This window comes from Hyalella azteca, unplaced genomic scaffold (assembly GCF_000764305.2).
Source record: "Hyalella azteca isolate HAZT.00-mixed unplaced genomic scaffold, Hazt_2.0.2 contig14715, whole genome shotgun sequence".
Classification (NCBI taxonomy): Eukaryota; Metazoa; Arthropoda; class Malacostraca; order Amphipoda; family Hyalellidae; genus Hyalella; species Hyalella azteca.
In genome coordinates this window covers 82,832-95,918 of record NW_025944591.1, presented here as the reverse complement: position 1 = coordinate 95,918, position 13,087 = coordinate 82,832, and the positions used below count along the sequence as shown (strand labels likewise).

General features: G+C 36.1%; 1 protein-coding gene across 3 annotated transcripts; it reads right to left on the bottom strand.

The window, feature by feature from the left end:
• Window positions 1-29: 29 nt before the first annotated feature.
• On the bottom strand, window positions 30-11,635 carry LOC108679946 (nucleosome assembly protein 1-like 1). 3 transcript variants are annotated; one of them, XM_018168692.2, is made up of 8 exons: window positions 11,552-11,635; window positions 7,377-7,498; window positions 6,507-6,641; window positions 3,639-3,743; window positions 2,371-2,862; window positions 1,887-2,034; window positions 1,308-1,478; window positions 30-1,077 (listed from the first exon to the last, which is right to left on the bottom strand). In XM_018168692.2, exons 2-8 carry the CDS (start codon window positions 7,437-7,439, stop codon window positions 992-994), a joined length of 1,200 nt encoding a protein of 399 aa, XP_018024181.1. In that variant the 5' UTR covers window positions 7,440-7,498; window positions 11,552-11,635; the 3' UTR covers window positions 30-991. The 3 variants fall into 3 exon arrangements, with proteins under 3 accessions (XP_018024181.1, XP_018024183.1, XP_018024182.1); XM_018168694.2 differs by having other exon boundaries at window positions 6,570-6,641; XM_018168693.2 differs by having other exon boundaries at window positions 7,377-7,480; window positions 11,552-11,632.
• Window positions 11,636-13,087: the final 1,452 nt, after the last annotated feature.

Sequence of the window (13,087 nt, the reverse complement as noted above, 5' to 3'; positions counted from 1 at the left end):
ACAAGCCAGATGAAAAAAAAAACGCTTCATAGGAAAAGTTTACCTGTACGTACAGATCAATAGCTTTAATATCACATCAAACTACCTTGCTGGGTGACATTCAAATAGCGGCCAATAACAATAAGTGATTCGATTAAAGCATGCAATATAGTCGTGTGTGAACACAGGAAATTAAATCCACTACTGAACACGGAAAGACGTAAGAAAGATCCTTTAGCCAAAATATAGGTACGAATAATCAAAGAAAGAATAATTGACTCAGAAGATGAGCAACCGCGGCAATAGTGGAAATGGACCTGCAGTCGATAATCATGTTGGTAACCTCACGAGATTTTACAATCTAATAGAGGCTGCTCTTATAGTTCAGTTCCCTTGAAAATAAGGAATCTTCATTATTAACTCTCGCCAGACAAGTTGAAAGCAAGTCTCGCCTAATCTGTGAGAGATAAGTTCAATCCTATCTTGCACTGCTAGAAAACTTCAACAGATCTTCATTTGTAAGGACATAGCTGATCAGTGAAAATTAAGGCCGGATTCGTCAGTTTAGGGATACTCGACACGCGGATGAGGAGTTCAACTCAAGCTCGTGCCAGATCCTTGCAGTGAAAAAACCGAAGGATAGAGATGAAGCATAATAGGTAAATGTCACTAAAATTTAATGCCAACAATAAAGAAATAAGAGTTGAATGGTAAAACCACCAAACTGGAGTAAGAAGGCCGACAACATCAGATCCATCGTTGCAAGTAACAAGTAAATGCAGCTACAGACGTCCCTATTGACGAGGGAAAATAACCCCACATGGAAACAGGACGACCATCGCTAATTTATCAGCAGTCATTAAATCAACGAATACTCGGACATGGTCGCAACAGTGCAGTTCAGAGCAAATGCACTCAGTTCTCATTGCTACGAGCATGCAGTTCGCAGGATATTCATGTTGTTCGTAGTGATCTGTCGTCTTGCTGACCAACGCGAGGGAAGGCGCTGAGTTTACTGCTGCTTGCAATCCTGCTGCTTGCCGTCCTTGTCTTTGGTAGGGTCGTAATCTGGATCATCTTCTTCTTCTTCATCCTCTTCTGTTGGAATGAAAGGCGGTTCTATTTTCATCGAGAAAGAAGGCTACGAGATAGTATTTCTAACCATTAACATCGCAACAAAATATCAAATTGCAGTTGCCACCTTTAATCTAAGTATGTACGCTACGAATTGAATAAAAACAGCAATTTCATCTGAGCATCCATGTTGCGAACTGAGCATAAGCTGCAACCCTAAATTACATAAAGAAATTAAATATAAAATAGAATACCTTCTTCGCCATCTTCTTCCTCTTCCAAGTCCTCGTCATCGAGCGCTTCGCCGGTATAGAAGAGCACCGCGCGAGGCACGATCCTCTCTCTGATGTAATGGCCAATCTCGAAATCGGCAGTGAGCAAAGCCTGCAGCTGCTCATCAATCACTTCTCCCACATCATCGGAGACTGCAATATAAAATGTAATGTATTTCTGCTCTCGAAATGAGGAAAAAATTAATTCTAAGCTTATACAGTCAATGTAACGGAAATATAGCGAATTCAAGTACTTCTGTCGAGTCTTACAGGTTGTGATGAAAAAATATAACTCAGTACTCACTGCAGTGAGTGACAGAGAGCGCATTTTCTCGTCGACGAAAACGTGAAGTCACGGACGGACGGAGGGACATGAGCACAATAGGGTATTTTTTTCATGAATGAAAAATGCGCTAAAAACATTGTCGCAAGTTGAAACTCTCGGTATATTATAATTGCTGACACAAAACTATATATCACATAAATAAATTAACTAATCCATGCCCATGAAGCCTACCGCATTAGGTACCATCTAAGCAGGCTACCGTAAAGAACACTCACCAGCAGGAGGATTGAAGAAGTTGAAGAAGGAATCACGAGGTACAGTTTTGGTGACAGTTCTGAACGCTCCTCGCGTTTTGTGCTTCTGTTTCTTTTTAATGACCTTCACGGTGACGTTCTTGTCCTGCTTCCAGTCAATAGTGCAGCCCTGTTATGATTTAAAGTTAATTAGCGATAGTCACGATATGAGAATGCAAGTGCAATAGAAAAATGTTTCAATAGGCCCAATACATCTTTGTTCACAATGAATATCTTCAGACAAATTATTTGGTGCGCATTTGTTGTCACCAACATAGCTAACAAGTAGTAGTAGCAGCCCTACAACATAAACATTACAAGAGCTCAACTAGAAAATAAGCCAATTGCTCGAGTAAATTTAAGAACCCAGAAATTGCCAGATCTCGTACAGATAAAATAAACCTTTCTTCTAGAAACAAAATGAACAAATTGCCTTGGTTAGTCTGAAAAGCGAGTTCGCGCTCACCTTGCATTTAACTATTTCAGGACCTTCAAATCTGAAGGGATCTTCGGGGTCGGGTTTGCACTTCATTTCGTAATACTTGGTCAAAACTTTATTTGAGAAGTATTCATTTTCTGAGAAATGAAAATCTAATGAGAAGCCCATGGGCTCATCATGGAACTTAATCCTAATATCAGTGAGGTGAGCGAGGATTGGCTCGTCGTGATCCTGAAGCATCTCAGCGAGGAGGTCAACATTCCGGAAAACTGTGAGCCAAAATTCGGGAATGCCTTTGGTTTCTTCATCAAAACCGTGCGCAGGGGCAGCAGGTTTCTCTGCTTCTTCTCCTTCAACCTTGGCTTTTTTCTCAAGGTCATTGCAAAGATTTTTATCTTCTTCGTCCTCGGCATCATCGTCCAGTTTGAAGTCGCACTCTTCATCAGTTGGTTCAACCTCAGCGTTGAGGATCTGTCGACGTTTCTCGTACAGCCGTTGGTGTTGACTGTCGTATTTTACCTGGCAAACAACACAATATTGAATCACATGCCACACAAGGTACAAACATCTGAGTAATAGCTTACGGCAGAAAAATTCTGTCACCGTCAATCGTACTACGATAATATAAGAAGATAGTTTCTCCGCAAAAAAAAAAAAGAATACAATTAGCAATTTGAAAATGCAAATACACTCCTTCCTCTTACTGATAAAAGATTTCGTTGAAGGATGCGTACCAACTATACAACTTTATCTCAAAAATATACATTTAAAAATCGGTATCGTATACATATTAATAAAAATTGTGAGTTTGTTAGAGGCCTAGCATCACAAACTAAGGTGCTGTACAGGCGCGCATCAAGAATTATTATGCCGGGACATCAAACTTGAAAAATCATTTAGTGGAAGAATAGAAAAGGATTGGAGAAAGTCGAAGAAGGGGAGTAGATAAAAAAAATTATAATTTGATTTTGCAATTGATACATCAAATTCAATTCATAAGATGAAAAAGTTTATTCCATATTTTGCAATGAGAGTAAAAGGTGAGTGCTATCCTTTTTGTATTGCGAGGGTGTGATATGTCTAATTTAATTGGAATACATTACAACATTAGTTACAACAATAGTTAACATTACAATACGAGTTAACTATTAATATAATAACAAGTTAATATGAATATTAATAATTATTAATCTAATATAATCAAATTAAATAATTAAAAATTGCAGAAATTTCCAAGGTCAGGCAACGCCAGTCTAATATGACTGCATGTCGATCATTTAAAAATGATGACTAACCTCGAGATCGTGAACTTCTTTGTAGAAGTCTGCCTCCATCTCGGTGAACTCTAGTTGAAGCTTCTTCAGAGCTTTGATGCGCCTTTTCATTGCCTTTGGCAGCGACTGTAACATGGAGACGTAAGTCATCAACGTCGCACACATTGTAAGCTTCCAATTAAATAATTATGCTTAGATTACAGGGGTTGGACGAAATGAGGAAAACGCTTGACATTTTGATATCGTACCTTTTGAAAATTTTATAAACAATTAAAACTTGACATATATTCATTTTTTATTGTTGCTCCTAATTGAGATTTTATCCTTGACCACGGATATTTAATAAATTTTTGTGCTATATAACCTATAAATGGCAAACCGCTCTGACTTTCAAAGATGACAAATTGTTGGTGCCCGTATGGCAGGTGCTAGTGAGAAAGAAACTTCCCGAATACTTTCTAGAGATACTGTTTCAAAAAATAAGTCTGCTTTTTAAATTGAAGGAAAAACGTCCTCATAAACTCAGGTCTGGCCAAAGGTCGAAGCTTTCTCAAGAGAGACGGCTGGTACCTAAATTGAATTGTGAGGGACAATCAAAAGGCTCTGGCTCTTAAAATTACTGCAGACTTGAATAGACATCTACAGAACAAAGTTTCCATAAAGACAGGTCTGACGAGAGCTGCACAGATCTGGAATCTATGAAAGAGCTGCAATTAGTACACCTCTGGTTTCATATATAAATACAAAAACCTTTTAGAGTGGTATAAAAACTTCCAGAATTGGTCCGTAGAGCAGTGGAAAAATATGATTTTTACTGACGAATCATAGTTTACTTTCTTTCCAATCTCAGGCCGAGTTTACGTGTGGAGACAGCCAAAAGAGTCATTTAAACCCGGCTGCCTCCTCCCAACCGTAAAACATGGCGGCCCATCAGGGATGATATGGTATGCTATTTTTAGGAAATCCGGCGGACCAATGATTTCTCTTCATGGAAGAATCAACAGCCGTGACTATTTAGGAATTTTGGCCCAGATCCGTTCACTAGGAATTGTTAAAAAATTATACGAGGAAAATTCTAATGCAATTTAGAATCTCATTTGGCCATCACTATCACCAGACCTGAATATTATCGAGCATTTATGGTCAATTTCAGAGATGAAAGTCAGAAATCGATTCACGTCGCCGTCGTCTTTAGAAGAGCTGGAGGGAGTTTCAACTGAAGAATGCGTTAAAATTCCTCTGGAACAATTCACAATTGTATAAATCAATATCTCGCACGAATTTAGGCTGCAATTGCTGCGAAAAGTGGACCTACAAAATACAATACTTTGTGAATTTCTCAGGCGTTTCCCTTATTTTGTCTAACCCCTGTATACGAATGCTGAAAAGCAAAATCAGTCAACATTCAATTTAACATTAGAACTTCATCCCCTTCTGTGAATATGGATTGTATTTCAAGCCAAAGAGGTAGCCAAGATTTATACTCCTCAAATCGGCGACATCCTTCTTATTAAATTCGATAGCTGCAGAGGCTCATCAATAAGCCAATCATTTCATAAAAATTCTGCAATTTGCCAACTCAGTTAGCAAATAAAGATTAACTTGCCATTCCATATTTTTATGCTTTAACAAATCTGAATTGAAGTACATGTTCAAGACCTCAAAATTCATCAAGAGTTCTAGATTTATAAATTGGGCTTTTTTCCATATACTGCGTGATAAAATCTCTTATTAAGAATACATATGCTTTTACAGTATCAGCGAGACTTGTGTTCAAGGTATCATCCAATATAATGATCAATGCAAGTGAAATCTAATATAAAAAAAATGAATTACTGCCTTAGAAAAATTACTCTCAAGCCCAACATAAACAAATGAAAAGTACTGAATGAAAAGCAAATAATTTAAGTTGGTTAAGCTTACAATGATTTATTACTATAGTCTACAATAACCTCCTGTTAGTTGTTCCACAACAATGTTTCAAACTAAAACCACTGATCTTGAGTTCTGTATATACCTATAGAAAAACGGCAATCGAAATGTGTTAATATTCACTGGAAATGGAGAAGAGTAAAGGGAACTAGTAGCACATCTTTTGAGATCCAAGAAGCAACACAGAGTGTGTCATGCCACTACCATTAAGTACACAATTATTCTACAGGCAGCTCAGAGAATATAAGGAACCAAGTTACTAGGAAATTCGGCAACATCAATTTCCAGTCAGGCAGAGGGCATCAAGGATTTTTAATTACAAGGTTACAAGCAAAAAAAAAATTATGTTCACTCATATGTACCGATGCTAGAAATTAAAATGTACATTTCAGTCTTCATAATAATCAACTGAAAAAATGCTAACAGTTAAAATTTAAAACTCAAATTGGAAAGATTTTGCTTTAATGGTTATTCAAACTTGTGAATTTGGTCTATTCCAAGAGAAGTAAACGAGTCTTAGCTGCAGTCAGGCAGTAACCAGAATAGAAGGTCTACCACCTCAGCATCTCTAAATTATCTCCCAAAATATAGGAGGCTATTATCCTAATGAAATTAACCCTCTTGTTATTAAGGAGATAACAAGGAAGACAAACTTCATGCCAGCTCCATCGGCGAGATATCAACATGACCAAAGAATCATTTAGACGTCTTATGCTCAAATACTTGAAATTCTTGATGAAAATTATATGGTAAGTTTGCAATGAGGGAATGACTTGGATAATTTGAAATGATCCTTAAAAGTGACCCAAAAAAATAAGAAGTGACATATATACAGCATATACATATTCTGCAAACTATAAAATAAATACACTGATTGCATGCAAAAAAAAAATTACTCATCAACAACTAGCTTGCAGACAAGTCATACAAGACAGTAGGTCACAAGACAAAACTCACATCTACATAGTCTGAGGGGTGACCAATGTATCTGTGGAGGCGCTCCTGCAATGAGGCCAGTACCTGAGGGTCTTTCATGATCTGGTCGACAAGCTCCTTGCGACTGCTCTCATCCATTGCTCCTTCGTCCTCACCCTGCACACAGGGCAGGCATCTCACCTCAACTACACTTCTTAGTTCCCGAGTTTATATATTTAATTTCACTTTAGGAAACTATTACCTAGAGCTCCTCATTTTAGTGAAAAAAATTTCCCTTGAAGATATTCCCACTGCAGGATTTTAATAAATTGTCTATCAATACACAAGCAGGGTGAAAATAAATCTTCTGTAAGTATTCATCATTGCTACATAAAATAACTACACCAATAAAAAACAAAATAAATGCTTCACTAAAACCAAGATTTGCATAATCAAAATGGAAGCGCATTAAGTGGAGCTAATATGAACATAACTTGATCATTGGAGGAAGAATCATAATGATAAGCCAGAGATGGAGCTCACAGGCAAAACAATGAATGAATTTCTTGTCAATTTCTTGAACCCACAACGAACCAAGGAAAGCAAACAAGGAAACTGACAACTAATTACAATACAACATACTGATAGCTTGCCCCTGATAGCTTGATATTGTCACATTTTGGTAGCTTGATAACTGCACAAGTGAATAATATACATAATAAATAACAACTTTACAAGGGATGAGAAAAACAAGATTATGTTCAACAGAAATACTCTTAGCATAATATTCCATGTCTAATCTAAGTAAAGAAATTACAAAAAGATATTGAGGGATTGATAGGGAAAGAGAAACCTTATGCATGCAGAATCATGTTTATATTGAACAAACTTATTAAGAGTTATCAATCATACCTCCTCTGAAGCCATTTCTGTATCATCTTGAACCTTGGACTCGGCCTTCTCAGGATCAGCCATTGTGACGAGAAAATGCTCCACTACTTGCAATGAAGTGTGAACTGATAAAGATGCAGAAACTGTAAATTGAAATGTTTTCCATCAAATTTTAGGCATAGAAGGCAAGTTTCATATTCCATTAATAAGAAATCAGCTCAAGATATAATTAATTTTTGTCCTACTTCCAAGTAAGATGATTGAAACAAAATTTTCAAGCAGCTATTTATACTCCAGATACTTCAATGAGTTCAATCACAATTAAAATGAACTCCAATTGCCCAAAAAATTGCAAGATAAATGTCTACAATCCTGCCAACAAAAAAGCCCATTGCTGCCCAGGTTTCAATTTGAGGCTATGATACCTTTTTTTGCCAATTACCATTAATCTTCTCACAGTTCCATACAAAGAATCGCCCCCAAAACCATGAATAAGAATTCAAACATGTTAATCAAGATTTTGACATGGAAAATGAATTAATACCTTTTTGACAATTTTGAACAAGATGCTAGCAATTTCTTTTACAAATAATTTAATTTAAGTAACTAGATAAACTTGAATAGCATTTAAGAAAGGTAGTTCAGTAAGTTCATATTTTGAAAAATAAATTATAGCTAATTTTTTAGCATTGTGGCTGTCAGTAATAGGTTCTTCAGTTGTAATTTGCTTTGATATGAAAAATTTTAAAAAATGCATGACAGCAAATTGCTTCTGAGTACTCAACTCAGAGTAATACAGATTAATGCAAAGTTCTACTTTATGAGAGTAATTAATACTTTCTTGTACTGGTTTTAGAAACATGATTTTCTGCAAATTTCATTGCTTGCTCACAAAAAGGTTAACAAGCAAATACTGCTCAGTCTCAGTGCTCAACACCTTGGACAATATTACCATGGTCAAAATTAATATGTGGACCATCCCCAATGTTACTTTTTATCTTGGACTCCTTACCTTATCACCTTGATAATTGAAATAGTAATAAAATTTATGGATTAAAATTCATTCAAGTCATTAAGAAGCTACTTGAAATTTTCAGCTTACTTAAAATCTAATAATTACCGTAAAATGGGTAACTTAGACCGGCGGGGTAACTTAGACCACTTTTCGTTTTTTTAACAAAAACCCCCACAACTCAAAACCTAATTGACATAGAAAAATTTTGGCAATGGGCATTAAAGGCCAAATACTGAGGCTGCATAACACAGTAGAAAGATTTAAAAAGTTTGCAAATCTAATAGGTTGAAAAATTAAAATTGTGACCCACAAAAAAAGCTATTATTTAAAGCCTGTCAGAGTACCCCCTCCAATTGTTTTATTTTTTGGTTAAATAACTCCAGGTTTTGATGCATTGTAGTAGAACTGTTCTAGTTACATATGCAAATGACAAATTTTTAGAAAGTGTCCTAGTTTGTAAATGGGGGTTGCTGCCCCCAAATGGGGTAACTTAGACCACCTAATGTCAGCCCTGATGGGGTAACATAGACCGGCTTGGAAGTTAATATAAAATTACCATATATAACATATTTTATGTTTGACAGCCTATTAATGTTTTTTCTCTATGTTTCAGACTCTAAAGAGTCTTATATATGGTAATTTTAACTTAATTTCCAAGCCAGTCAATATTACCCCATCAGGGCTGCCATTAGGTAGTCACATTTCCCTCATTATGGGCCACTGTGCAGAGAGTGAACGAAGATTTAAAGACCTACGGCAACGCATTATCGGCAAAATTTTCGCCTTCAGAAGATCTTGCCGACACATTTAGATTGAAATTCTTGCATTTAATATATTTCTCAGTCTTCAGCCAACTATTTAGAAAAAAAGTAAGGTTTCCGGTACGTTTTCATTACTCAGCGTAAATGGCTTTTCATTAAAAATTACCCGGCGACGCATCTTTAAAATGGCCGGCAACGCTTTGGGCTTAAAAATCCATATATTGCCGACGCTGCATCCACGCTCTGCATAGTGGATTATGGGGCGGTGCCCCCCATTTGCAAACTATGACACTTTCCTCAAGTTTGTCATTTGCATATGTAACTAGAAGAGTTCTACTACAATGCACCAAAACCTGAAGTTATTTGGAGTTATTTTACCAAAAAATATAATCGATTTTACCACCCGGTCTAAGTTACCCCAAGAGTTGGGATAACAAAGACCATCACTTTTTTTGAAATTACATAAAGATTATGAGAGGCAGGAGCCAGCAATTTATGGTGAGTAAAGCAGCTGAAGCTAGAGTATAGACCTGTATTTTGCAAGTTTCAATTCAAGTTTAATTTAGCTAGTAAAAAATGGCATTTATAAAAAAAAAGTGGTCTAAGTTACCCTATTTTACGGTACATCACTAACATAAAAAAAGTCATTTGGATCATTAACCCTCCAATGCCCAAATGCACCATACAGTCGCCTCTCAAACAAACATGCTCTGTAATATTATTTTCATGATAAAGAATTGGCGCTAGTTGTTTTGAATGTGCTTGATACGCATTCCTGCTTTATTTTGGTGGTGCAACTCTGCTCTCTGCCACCAACTACACAGTGCCATTAAAAAAATGTTGTTAAAGGGTTAAACAACAATATCATAAAGCTAATCTTTTTCTAGCCAGTATTCCTACAAGACAGACTCAAGGTTTCATATAATCCACTTAATGAACATTTTCCAGTTCCTGATAAATCAACAAAAACAATTGTTAGGCCACACAAAATTTTACAGAAATTTGCAATATGCATGTATGACTGATTTAGAATTTGTTCCTAACACTATTAGCTACTTCATGTCTTCATCCATTGAAAAGTTTGTGCTTTCTAGCAAAAAAAATTAATTTGGAATTCAGGAGGGGTTATATATATAGGCTATAGCTACATAAACTAATTGTACTGAAATGAAGAACCTCGACTTGAATTAGGTACCCATCAATGCATCAGAGCTCAGCTGATATTAAGGAGCTCAGCAGGTTACCATTACCATGCTACATTGATCTTGAATATATGTGAATAGGCTAAGGACTATAATTCTAATAAATATAGGCCTAACTCAGCAAGGCTGATTCTTTTAGGAAGTCTTGGGGTATTATTGCTGTATTGCAGATTAACTACATCCAAAAAAAAGGGTGTTTTTTTTTTAATTATATGTTTTTTGGGGTGTAGATGGTATTATTGCAGATTAACTACATCCAAAAAAAAGGGTGTTTTTTTTTTAATTATATGTTTTTTGGGGTGTAGATTACGAATCTGAAATCCATTTTTGGCGGTCGGCATCGGAAAACCGATTTTTTGCAATAATACCGATCACACGTAGTGTAACCCCCATGTTAGTAAGTCGCGAAAAAAATCGGTTTTCCGATGCCGACCGCCAAAAATGGATTTCAGATTCGTAATATACACCCCAAAAAACATATAATTAAAAAAAACACCCTTTTTTTTGGATGTAGTTAATCTGCAATAATACCAGTCTTGGACTTAACATTGCAAGTCAAATCAAGTGAAATAGATACTAAACTACCTAGACACTAGAGCTCACTTAAGACTAAGATTAAAGTAATGAAACAACTTGTCATAGACGGTAGGTACATTTCCTTCAACAGGAAATCTCGTTTTCCGACATTTATTATTTTATAGCAACCTTGAAGAGACATCTCAAAATTTTGTACAAATAGAAGCCAAAATTTGTGCACTGAAAACTTTTTCTATAGCTTGTTCAAAACAGACTAGGTATTGTTCAAAATGAATACTTATTGAAATCATGAGGTGCAATGCATGCACGCATTCTTGATTTTTTCGTATGCACATTGGAAATTTCCATTTTCAATGATCAATGTTTATACGAAAAATGAGATACCGTACATAAAACTATTCAGAAATTGAATGTAGAGGAAATTACAAGGTTGCACGGGGTCTACATTTCTCAGAATTTCTTCGAATTCGAAACAAAGAATTGTGGCCCGCGACTCGCACGTTGGCGTTCGGAACACATGGCAATCGAAGTTCCGGTATTTAGCTAGCTAACATCGTTATAATAACTAGTAGATCAATAAATTTCGGTGTGAATCTATGATAATAATTGAATTCACTGGAATGAATTCAGATGTAGAACTCCCAATGCCGAGACATAATTAGCTAAATTAAATAAACTTACCGCGCGATGAGTCCGTTCTATTGCACCAACTGCAATCAAAGACGAACTAGCGAGGAAGATGGCGCGAAACACCGGGTCACGTGATTCATCATTGTTGCCACGGAACAGAAGGAGTGAATTCAATTACGACTGAAAATATTGTCCAAAAGGTGTTAAAATATTACTTATTCGTACTTCCACTTTGATTTTAATTAAAATTTCGATCGAATTAAATTTCAAATTCACTATTCAATATCTTAAAAATTTCGCACGCGTGTAATTGACGGTATTATTGATGCTGGAGTTCAGCTAAATCACATGGAATGATTGTTACTATATATTTTCTCTCATACACATACAATCTAAATTTTCAGACTATGTGTCGATTGAGTAATCATTTCAAAAATCGCAGTGATCATTGAAAATCAAAATCATGTAGGAACCAATAGTCAAAAACTTGATGACACGCATGGTGGGTAAGATTAGATATTGAGATTTCTTCTGTGGGTTTGGAACTTTTTCAACCATTACAGCAGCATAAATAACATAATATAGCAGAATAGATTCGTAAGCTAACATTGACCGAGGTTTTGCTCACTAGTCTAACCCTTTCGATATTCATCCGCGTTTTAATTTTTTATTTATTTGAGACAATTCGAGACGAAAGCTTGTCGTAAGCGACTCTAATTATTGAGCTAGTGGCATCGTGCAAAATTCACTTGTTCCAATCGTTGTCATTCTACTCTTCCAATCTTGCCCAAGCTAATAATTTTCAAACACTATCGTACTCGATCGACAATTCTACGGACGCGCCAGCGGACTCGCGCAACTGAGCCGCTCATAATTCCTTCAATACTTAATGGATCTGCATGAATTTTGGAATTTGAGTATTAATTATCGATACGCTGCCGCAGGAATTATTACAGATTTTTACATGAATTATTTTTCAATTAAAACCAATGAACGTATTTTTTAAGCAACTGGGCCGCTCAAAATTCCTTCAATACTTAACGGATCTGAATGAATTTTGGAACGTGAGTATTAATTATCGATACGCTGCCGCAGGAATTATTACAGATTTTTGCATGAATTATTTCCTAACCTAACTTAACCTAACCTAACCCAATAATAAGTCATGTAAAAATCTGTAATAATTCCTGCGGCAGCGTATCGATAATTAATACTCATATTCCAAAATTCATGCAGATCCGTTAAGTATTGAAGGAATTATGAGCGGCCCAGTTGCTTAAAAAATACGTTTATTGGTTTTAATTAAAAAATAATTCATGTAAAAATCTGTAATAATTCCTGCGGCAGCGTATCGATAATTAGTACTCACATTCCAAAATTCATGCAGATCCGTTAAGTATTGAAGGAATTATGAGAGGCCCAGTTGTGCGAGTCAGCAGGCGAGTCCGCAGGCGGGTCCGTAAAATTGTCGATTGAGTCACTATCGTTATGTGGTCATAAATCTGCATTGATGAGCACTTCAGATTCAATTCTTTAACAGTACCAGTAGAAATTGTGGCTCAATAGTTGGTTTGATACATTACTTTG